General features: G+C 36.4%; 1 protein-coding gene across 2 annotated transcripts; it reads right to left on the bottom strand.

Annotated features, from left to right (window-relative positions):
* Positions 1 to 4,084: 4,084 nt before the first annotated feature.
* LSM8 (LSM8 homolog, U6 small nuclear RNA associated) lies at positions 4,085 to 10,490 on the bottom strand. Of its 2 annotated transcripts, none has more exons than XM_079712007.1 (4): positions 10,384 to 10,490; positions 9,145 to 9,185; positions 6,452 to 6,579; positions 4,085 to 4,337 (listed from the first exon to the last, which is right to left on the bottom strand). In XM_079712007.1, exons 1-4 carry the CDS (start codon positions 10,412 to 10,414, stop codon positions 4,247 to 4,249), a joined length of 291 nt encoding a protein of 96 aa, XP_079568133.1. In that variant the 5' UTR covers positions 10,415 to 10,490; the 3' UTR covers positions 4,085 to 4,246. The 2 variants fall into 2 exon arrangements, with proteins under 2 accessions (XP_079568133.1, XP_079568134.1); XM_079712008.1 differs by having other exon boundaries at positions 9,145 to 9,242; positions 10,384 to 10,429.
* Between the last annotated feature and the right edge of the window lie 691 nt (positions 10,491 to 11,181).

Here is an 11,181-nt window from a genome sequence, read left to right as displayed (position 1 = left end):
CAGTGATCACTAGGAGGCAGGATCAGTGCACAAAGTCCAGCTATGCTCATGTCATGTAGCTTCCCCATTACAGAGAGGAGTGAAGATCACATCAAGCATTTGACCAAATTCACACGAATAATCCCTGTAAACAAGATGGAGGATAAGGACTAAATATCTTGCAATTAAGTGAATTTGTAGCTGGTTTAATGAGAGCACTATGCTGTTTAATGAATCAGTGTCAACATGGATGGAGGTAGCTCTGCCTTGTCAACATTCGTTTCTCAATCTTACATGTAAACAGAAAGTAATTTTTTAAATCAAATTTGTCCATGACATAGAAATGAGAATAACAGCCCAAGTTTAAAAAAAAAATTAGTAAGATAAAATTTGAACTGAGTAAAAGGAAATTTATAAAATGAAGAGGCCCCAGTTTACATGTGTTTTGAGTTTTCATTTTCAAATTCTTAGTCAAGAATATATGATTGCCATAAAACAAATTAATCTTACTGTATATTTGTTAAAATAATGTAAACTTATTATACATACCTTCTATTTAACCTGAAATCCTCATAATTTATATACTCCAAACTCTTAGAGATATGATAGCAAGTGGGACTCTGTAAAACTAAACTGATAAGACCCATGTTTGTAACCTTTCCACGTTGGTCTTCGAATACCTAGAATAGCCGTTTACTGTTGTAGCCCACAAATCATACCGTTTTAAATGCAGTCTACTTTCACTTGCCACACCCTGGAAGATAGGTATTATGCCTGTCTTAAAGGTAAGGATTATGAGGCATGATTGGGGATTCATCCAAGCATATGACAAGTGCTAGGTCTTTTAGTAATTCCACCACACTTTCATTCCTTAGCTTTTTAGTGAGTATTCCTTTCTGATCCATTTCAGATCTACTGAACCACAATGAGTTAGAGTAGGGCCCCAGAGTATTTAAAGTATCTCAGGTAATCAAATGAAAATGGTCCACAATGCAGCTTTGGGAACTGCCTTAGATACCTAAGTATTTCCTTCAGGCTTCTGAGAGATAGCTTGACAACAGAGATTTTGAGGTTATACTTGCTACTGCTAGGCCATATTATATAAGGACTACAAAAACCTGGTTCAATTAAGAGCCTGATATTCACAAGTATGACCTCCTGTAAGACACTTAACCCTGTTGAGCCTGTTTCCCCATACATAAAATGATCAGTATTGTAAGCACTTGGCATCATGCCTGGCACATCCTATGCACTTGGTAAATGCTCCCTACTAATTTCGAAGGTGAAGGCCCAGAATGCACTATAGTGCCAGTTAAGGACTGCTTTTTAACTGTGGCTACTACACAAATAGGTTCACATGCCATTATGAAGGGACTGTATACTTTCTCATCCACATGGTAAATCTTGCATGTTACACATCTGAGAAAAATGTTGTCATGGATAGCCTGCATTAGGTTAAAAATTTAGAATGACTTTATAAAGGTGTTAAACAGATGTTTAAGTAAAGCAAATATTAATAAAAGATTATCTTTGTTTTAAACAGATAGTATCTTTTCAGTTAAAAAGAAACAAATTAAGTCCTTTTTGCAGTTAATTGCCCTTTACAAAAAACTTTAGTGAAAATATTTTGCCAAGAATAATTTCTTTGATTCATTATTAAGTTGGGCTTAGCGTCTGAGTCACAAAGCACAGAGGTCATTGCAAGTTAAAATTGATTTTAGCCTTTTTTATAAATAAGAAATTGATTACAGAATAAAGTCTCATTAAAGAATATAAAAGGGCTTCCCTGGTGGCACAGTGGTTGACAGTCCGCCTGCCGATGCAGGGGACACGGGTTCATGCCCCAGTCTGGGAAGATCCCACATGCCGGGGAGCGGCTGGGCCCGTGAGCCATGGCCGCTGAGCCTGCGTGTCCGGAGCCTGTGCTCTGCAACAGGGGAGGCCACAACAGTGAGAGGCCCGTGTACCGCCAAAAAAAAAAAAAAAAAAAAAGAATATAAAAGACTTGACACTGCATGTTAATCAAGTTGCCACTCATAATTGTGGCTCCCTTACAATGCTCATGAAAAACGAAATCCAACTTGAATGGGTTATGAGCATCAAGAGCCTACCACGTGCACCCAGGAATGAAGAATTCCATGTACCATTTGGTGTATTCTCATGCATTTCCCCCACCAACCATTAATAAAGACATCCAATTCATATTCTGGGAATGATTTTTCTGGCATCAGTAAGGAAAATACATCTTTACAAGGAATTTTAGATTTCAGAAGGAGAACACATCATATTAGAAACTCATTACTGTGAGGGAGAGGGACTATGGTTTGTTTACTGGTTCACGTGTAATGTGTGTTAGGTCAACTATGTTGAGAAAGCATCTGATTCTGGACATCATTTATACTTAGAATATATTTCACTTAGCAATCAAATGATCTATATTCCTTATTTGACTTTTGGAATTAGTTTACCAATTTAAAATACATTATTTATTTAAACAGAACACCTGGTTTACAGTCCCTAATTAAAGTGGCCTGTTTGCTTTACCCACTTTGCATTATTTTCTTTTTATTACTAAATTGATCATAAAACCTTATACTACAAAAGCCAAATATTTATGAATAGCCAGTACTACCTAACCTTCCTCTAATCCTCCCAGAGACAACCCTAAACATCAGAACATCAGCCAAGTTATTCTGGGTAATGGTGCTTGATGACCAAAACTATCTCAACAATTCTCTCCTTACAAGTCTTGTTTTTGTGAAAATGTCAAGATATTTTCCTCTGGAAAATGTTTTATTTGTGAACCAAAAAACTGCCATGTTTAATAAGTAGGGTTTTCAATATTAAAAAATATGATGAAACCCACCTCTGAACTCTGAAAGGATCCATTCCAGAAGCCCTTTTCAGAATTTATACAAATTAGCCATCATCTCTTCTTACTGAGCTTGTATTTTTCATTTTGAGCCAAGGGACAGCAACTATGGCCTACTGGCCAAATCCAGCCTGCCACCTGTTACTGTAAATGAAGTTTTATTGGAACCCAGCCACAGCTATTCGTCAAGTATTATCTACGGCTATTTTCATGCTACAAAACAGATTTGAGTAGCTGTGACAGAGACCATATGGCCCTCAAAGCTTAAAATATTTACTATCTGCATCTTTACAAAAGAAGCTTGCCAACTCCTATTTTAAACACTTTCATTGAAAAAAAGAAAAAGAAACTATTAAAATTTTGTTTGAATTACAAGAATGTAAATATTTTTCTATTGTTATCACAAAGTTACACACTTTGGCCTACATATGACTGGATGAGAATTTTTGTGGACTAGCCTGGATATCTAAACACTGCTTATAGCATTGTTTCTATGGATTCTTTAAAAAGTATACACAACCAGTTGTACAAGGGAGTTTTAGAAAATAGCCTATTTGAGATGAGGGACATTTATGTACTTAATTGATTCACTACAATAATCAACCAAAGAATGGGCCTGACATGCTTAGAGAAAACAGGTTTACTTCTTTTGAAATCAGGTTTATGGAACTAGGGAGTCATGAAAAGTTGTTGACAATAATAGCAAGCACTGCCTCAATATAAACTTAAGATTTATTTACTCACATTTATAAATAACAAAAAACTCCTTTAATACTAGAAATTCCCCAATTCTTAATGGATAAGATGGCTTTTAAGACCACATGGAATCAATTTTTTCAGGTAACATACAACTTTGTTAACATTTTTCCTTTTCTCAACCAAACACACTTTTACCCACACTTCTAAAGTGCTAGGGAGCCACCAGGGCAGTGTGATAAATGGGGATGGTTCAGATAACTGCACAAGACAAGATTTAACTTCCTGTGACTTTCTTAAAAATCAGGGACAGAAACATATGTATCCTGCACTATTGATGGTATTTGTATGCTTAATTTATATAATACTTGAATTTCTCTTTTCAACTTGTTTTCCATAAATATTAAAATAGCAGAATGTCTTTTCTAAAAGTTCTCAAAATAATCAATAGATTTTTATACTATTTAATAGAAAAATAAAACCAAGCTACCAAATGTATGATTTAGGCAAAAAAAAAAAAAAAAAAAAAAGTTTTTTTCAAGAAAATGTAGAAATATTTTAATTTACATATCATATTACAGTGAATCAATATGGAGTCAAAATCCACAATTACACTTTCATAAAAATTCTGCCCATCATCCTCAGAATAATCAGTTTCTGTACAAAGATTTACAGATGTCCAATATATGTAGTTTATCCTTAGTGTGCTACAGAGTTCAGAGGTTCTGCTCGAATATTCCCCAAATCAAGTGCAGAATCTGTCTCTTCATCAATTTCTCCAATGACTGCACTGAAATTGTTTAAGGGAAAACAAATCAGTTAAAACAATCTCATTTTTGATTAAAACTGAGAGGAGACAGTAAAAAGAACTACTACTTAATGTGAAAAACAAACATTTTCATAAGGTTGTGAATTGTACATTTAAAGTCACAAAACCCAAATAAATTGAAGGCAACATTGTTACAGGAACGAATATTAAAGAACAGACTGCATATAGTGTGACTGGATCAGGAGTCTTTATCTGAGTAACTTTAATGAACTAAATCCATCAATGGTACATATAAAATCTATTAGTTTCCCTTTCATGATTTCTCAGTTGACTCAATTTAAATCCAACACCAAAAAGAAGTACAGTTCTTCACACATAAAGACAATAATAGAACAGATACTTAGGTATCTAACAAATGATTTTTTGTTGTGATTGGCAAGGGTTAAAGCCAGCAAATTTTTCCTGGATTCAACACTAACATAACACCTATAACATTAATTTCACTAATACCATGCTAGGTAACCAAGCCATGGCTCTCTACCTGGATAAGGTCATTGTTACATCCAGACCATGGGACATGTATGAAACATTACTACATAAAAAATTGGTTGTTTAAATTTGTTTGGTTTTAATGAAAATAAATTCTACAAATGTTATACAGAATTTGCCCGATTTTGCTTTAAACTGTATACAGTCTTCAGTTCTCTAATAAATGGGAAGTACCAAACTTTAGGAGAATATATTAAGTTTTCTCAATATGAAACATATCAAGATCTTAATTCCATCGTTAAAAATTTAGTATAATTTAAAATCCTATGGAAGACAGTGGAGTGCTGGAAAATGTTTTAAAACTAGCTCTCCAAGGAAAAGGGGGAGGCTGATTTGCAGTGTTGACTGCTATCCATAGTGCAGATACTCCCACTATGGCCAATTTCAAGCTACCAAAAAGACATCAACCAACCAGCTTGCAAAATTCCCCAAAATATAAAAATCTGCTTCCGTGAGCCACTACAAGCTAGCTCCAGCATACCACTGTGTCTATAGCAATGTTTTAAATTGTTTTAAATTGAAGTTCAAAAAAAATTTTTTTTTAAATTAAAGTAGGAGAAATCATCTTAAAATCAATTATTATGCAGAGCCCCAATATAAACAATCAGTGCTGTTCTGGTCAGGAGACGTGGGCCCCACCTGCTTCGCCTTTACAGCTCACTTCACCTACATATTATCTCTATAGAATATTTTATAAACCTCTGATTAAAGATCAAATGATTTATACATCTAAAGATAATTTTCTTAAGACAAACAAAATAAGTAAAGTATTCCTTTATCTTCCATATCCTACTTGTCCAAAAAAATAATCTGAGATGCTAATACATCTTTTGCTGCCTTCCAGCCATGTTTTAATTTTAAACAGTACTCACTAGAAAACTGATTCAACACTCTTCTAGCCTCTATAATTGCACTAATACAGAAGCTGCTAGCCACATGTAACTATTAAAATTAATTACAATTAAATAAAATCTAAAATTCAGTTGTTCAGTCACACCAGCTACTTTTCAAGTACTCAATGGCCACACACACAGCTAGTACCTACCATAGTGGACAATGCAGATATACAACATTTCCATCACCCCCAAAAGTTGTATTGGACAGTATTGCTCTACACTGTTGCACTTTCCTTAAATTGCTACCACTAAAATATATCTTCTCAAACTGCCATATCAGTGTCACAAGTTAACTGAGGCCACAACGTAAACATGGTACATCTTAAGTAAGCCAATTATACTAAAAAATTAGAAGAAAACAGTAAGTAATGGATAAATACAGTTATGTTATAAAGCATTATTTAAAACTGTTCACACAAGAGATTTCAAAGACATTTTCAAACCCTAGGCCTGGGCCCTGGAGGTATATTTATGTTCCTCTGGAATTAGGGGTACTTTGGAAGAACATTTTAAGAAGGCTCTCCAATGAAGTATTCAGTGTAAGGCAGGGCTCTTTCTGGACCCTATCCAAGCTACTTAACTATTAGACATACGGAAAATCTCAGTAGATAGAAACCTCTTCTCCATATAGCAAGGCAGTACACCTATAGTATATTTAACTTGCCTTTAAAAAAGACATATTTTACTTACACATTATCACCTCTCACGATGTATAAACCTAGTACCACTTGTTCTACTCCCTGTGAAGAGCTGAACACTCGTTCATGGCTTTCATCCAAAATCAAATTAATGGTCTGGTCAAAACCCTTCAGTGTTCCCTGTAAAGAAAACATTCAAGAGAAAAAGACAAATATTCTCGTTTACCTGAATGTGTTAATTCAATGACACCATTTTAGTTGCCAGGTACTCCAAGAGAAGTACCTATTTTAAATATATATAAGTTCTCTATAAAATACAATACCTCTTTATGATCAACAGGCACCAAACTTACCTCTTGGTTTTTTAAGAGGGGTGGTGGGGAACCCACCACGCTTCTGACTAGTGTGCAGAGTTGTTGAGAATTACAAAGGACACCTATGTACTAGTTTATTTCCAAGGAAGTAGCATAAGAGCTCAGGTAGTCCAGGAGCTAATATTCTAAAGATACAAACTAAAACAAGGGAAACTTAAGAGAAATAGTCCTCTACACAGCAGCTATAGCAATGTAACAGTATCACTTCATGTTACATGCTAGTAAACATGATGCACACATTATCTCAATTAATCTCTACCCTTTGTGGTAGATACTATAAACATTCCCACTTCAGACAAGAAAATTTGAGGCACAGAGAAGTATAATCCCTCAAGGTTTCATGGGCAGAAATTAGCAGAGCTAGAATTCAAACCATGAAAGGCTTGCTTCAAAGCCAGACCACTAAACTTCTATATTATACTACTATGAACACGCAAATATAATCTACCACTTTTCAGAGATTCAAATCAGTACACAAACTTCAACTGGTAGTAATAGCTAAGGCTTAATGAGTACTTAGTATCTGCCAAGAGTGTTTGATGGGCCTCATGTGGATTTACTTATTTAATCCTCCCAATAACCCAGTAACAGTAGATACAGACATGACTATAACACTTAGAACATTCTAGAACTTGAAGGATATATTCAGAGAAGTTTTATGAAGAATCGTGGTTCTTAGAAAAGAAAAACATGGGCCTATTACAACATGGTAACTCAGATGCTATTCAAGTTTCTGAAAAACATCAATTTACATTGGTTTTGGTTGGTTAAATTTCTCATTAAAGTTTCATGTTTTAAAATTCAAAATATATAAAATTAGAGTGAAATAAAGAGAAAATGTTAGCTAAGAAGAGAAACGTTAGTTAATGTTATGGAGTAACATTATGGAGTATTTACTATACTGAACTAGCAAAGCGTTGTTACCACATCCATACATAGCCTCTTGGCTTCATTTTACATGCAACTATTCTATAAAGTGAACCATGTGTCAAAAGAAATACACAACTACTGAACTTTAGTACTCAAAAATGCTCTTTTAGTACTTAAAAATGCTCTTTTTAAATGGCTTTCCTTCTATAAAATTAAAGTAATTTTCCAATTTATCATCTATCCTGTTAACAAAAACAAGAAAATTTAAACTTGAGGTTTTTACAAACTAAAAAACTATTTGCAAATATTTGTTAATAGCAATAGGCTTCTAAGATGAGATTAAAATATTTCAAACTGTCCTTATTTGACTCAATACAATGTGAAGTACCTTAAAAACAAAACCAAAAACATGATTGTTCTCTTGATTAAGAAGGAAGCAAGGCAACTGGCCTTAGCTTTTGGAGTCAAATTCAATTTAAATTCCAGTTTGGTTCTGCCACTTATATCCACGTGACTCTGGGAAAGTAAGTCACTTTTTCTGAGCTAGGTTCCTAACCTAGAATGCAGGGTTAATTCTTTTTCACAGAGCTGTACCGAGATTAAGTGAGATAACACATGTAACATGCCTGGTACATGACATATGTTTAATAAATGGCAAAGTCTGACACTTTGGTAATCGTCACTTAAGGATCCACTGAGAAAAAATCACAAGGACTAAAAACAAAACAAACAAAAACAGAACTGCAGAATGGGAAAATAAAAGACTAAACTATAGGAATTAGATAGACAATAGAGAAAGTTTAGCAGCCTTAAAACTTTTTGGAACAATCATATGAATTGTAAACAAAGAAATTAAGTAGCCCAAAATCCTGGGATAAATTCCTCAGATCAAGGAACAGGTCAAGGAGAGAATCCAAGATTTTTCTGGAATTAAAATGGGATACTGTGATAAAAGGACAAATGAGATGAAATAAATTTATTCATTCATCATAATTCATTCTACAAAAAACAAGAGATCATACAACCTAAGAATATCTGAAGAATATTAACACCATACAAGTCTTAAATGTTCATTATTTTATAGATGTAGTATCTAAATCTTAAAAAAGTTTCTAAGAACCATACACAAAATTTCAAAAAAATTATATGATTCTGGTAGTGGTTGTCAGAGCACTGAACGGGGAAGGAAATAAAAGATGGAGGAGGAAGATAAATATTATAAAATACAGGCAGATATCTGCAGACTAGACTAGAAGTTCTCTGAGGGCAGAACCTATTACCCATCCTAGCTTCTAGAAGCCTTGTATGTAACTTACAATGTTTATTAATGAAAAAGAATATGGATTGGCAGCTGTTTATCAAAGAGATAAAGACCTGAATCATAAGAAAACTGCAATGCAGGTACTGTGGTGCCTAGTCATTAGAGATCAGAGGTTGTACACAAAAATTAACAACCAATAAGCCTACAAGAAGGCAGAGAATGAATATGCCAAATACTTACCACAATCATTCTCCCATCAGAAGTAATGACAGCAACAGTTCCTGATAACTGAATCAAGGAAAGCATTTCTCAGGGCATGTAAACTGAAAACTTAAAATCTGGTAAGGAAATGGTTTAAATTACTAGGAAAAAGGTAACAGAATTAAGATACAACTATTCAACACAGCCACATTTACAACATAAAAACTTTTTGTTCTTCAATTTGGTGTGACATTTACACAATTTAAAAAAGGGAAAAAATAGAAAAAGAGCATCCCGTTCTGTGTGTGGTCAGTGTATTCTATCTTAAAACAGCTGGGGTATTTGGTACTCTTTTCTTATTGGGGAATATTGCTAATTTGACAGTTGAGCAAGATATTTCTCCCTTTCTTAGACCTATTTCTTCATCTCTAAAACGAAAATTGGATCGTTGCTAAACTAATCAATGTTGAATGATTTCAAGCACGTTAAGACACTGTCTTCCAGGACCTGGCTTCTGGAATTCAAAAGAAAAGAAGCTATATTCAATGTCACAGGTACCAATATGCTTGCATCATTAAAAGCCTTTAGCATTTCACTTTTGTCCCAAATTTGTACATGACAGCACAATGCAGTGTTCCGTTCCTAGACTTTAAAACGGTAACAGGTGTATACGGTAATTCACATGGGCTTTTTAAAGTTATTTGTCCCTCAAAACGATCCATTACAACAGCAAGCATTATTAATTCCATCAACAAAGAAGTTGAGATTTCAAGTGGTAAAGGGGCAGATATTCAATTTTTGCACCATCTGTAAAGTTTTTGCTATCCTCGAACAACGAGCAAAGCCTATGAATAAAACAAACACAGAGACAGATTTACACGACCATTGTTGCCGCTAGTTAAACTGTTCCTCTTATATCCCAAACCTGAACGTATAGGCCCTAGGGAAACAGGAAGGATGAATCAATAGCTGATTTCTATAGAGACACGGAAAAGTTCGGAATAACCACGTTGGTGGGGTTTTTTGTTTTTTTTTTCCAGATTAAAAATAAAAGACACCTTGGGCCCGTACAAGCGGCAGGTTCCAGCCCCAGGGGCGGGATTGGTGGGTCCCAGATCCTTAACCCCTGCACCCGCATACCGGGCCCCGCAGCTGCCGGGCATCGCAACGGCCCGCCGATCCCGACCCCCCTGCCTCTCCAGCACCGGTCCTCTCCGGTGCAGGCGCGGGACTCGCCAAAGCCCCAGCAAATGCCTGTGGTGGACGGTTCGAGGATACGGTTGATGTAGTTTTCCAAGGCGGACGTCATGATGCTCGGCCCGGCAGCTGGCAACACAGCAGGACCGGCGACAAGAGGAGCTAAAACGGCCCGCCAGGAACTAGCGGCGGCTCCCGCCGACTGGCGGCAGCAAATACCGCGAGAGTACCGCACTGCTGCCTCCGCGAATCAGAGACTGAAGGAACCCGGCCAACCATCCCCAAGAGGCTAAGCGACGACTAGTTTTAATGAGCGTGCGCAGTATATTTGTACTGTGTTTCTGGGCGGTGTTCTCGGAAGCCGAGAGGGACAAAGCGAGCAGGCGGTGGAAGAAAGGAAGAAGCCTTCGGAAGGTGGGGTAGTGGGGAGACGGTGGGCGAGCGGGCTTCATAGCGGAGTGGAAGGCTATGTGGCAGAAGTTACGAAGGGGAAATATTGAGAAAAGACGGGCAAGGCGAGAGACAACGGAATAGGGTGTTTACATCACACGTGAAATAGATGAGTGCTGTTCTGGTATGAAGTGTAGACGCGGGGAAGTGGAATCCCTAGTTTCCTGCCACAGGGGCCGAAAATTAACCTTCTAGAAGCTAAATGGCCTAGGGCAAAGTTGCACACGTTGTAACCATATGATATATACGCCCGGAGAACACAGCAACAAAAAGCATGTTCGCACAGTTTGCATTTGCCTCTAAAAGTGCTCCATCGCGGAGGCGTTGTTACTCATTTATGTAAGAAACTGAATCCAAACAGAAAAGTGTGTGAGTCTCCCTTAGAGAACAGTCTTCCCTTTACCACGCCACAGTCTCCCTCCCCTCAGG

This window comes from Hyperoodon ampullatus (assembly GCF_949752795.1).
Source record: "Hyperoodon ampullatus genome assembly, chromosome: 9".
Lineage (NCBI taxonomy): Eukaryota > Metazoa > Chordata > Mammalia > Artiodactyla > Ziphiidae > Hyperoodon > Hyperoodon ampullatus.
This window is presented reverse-complemented; position numbering and strand designations above follow the sequence as displayed.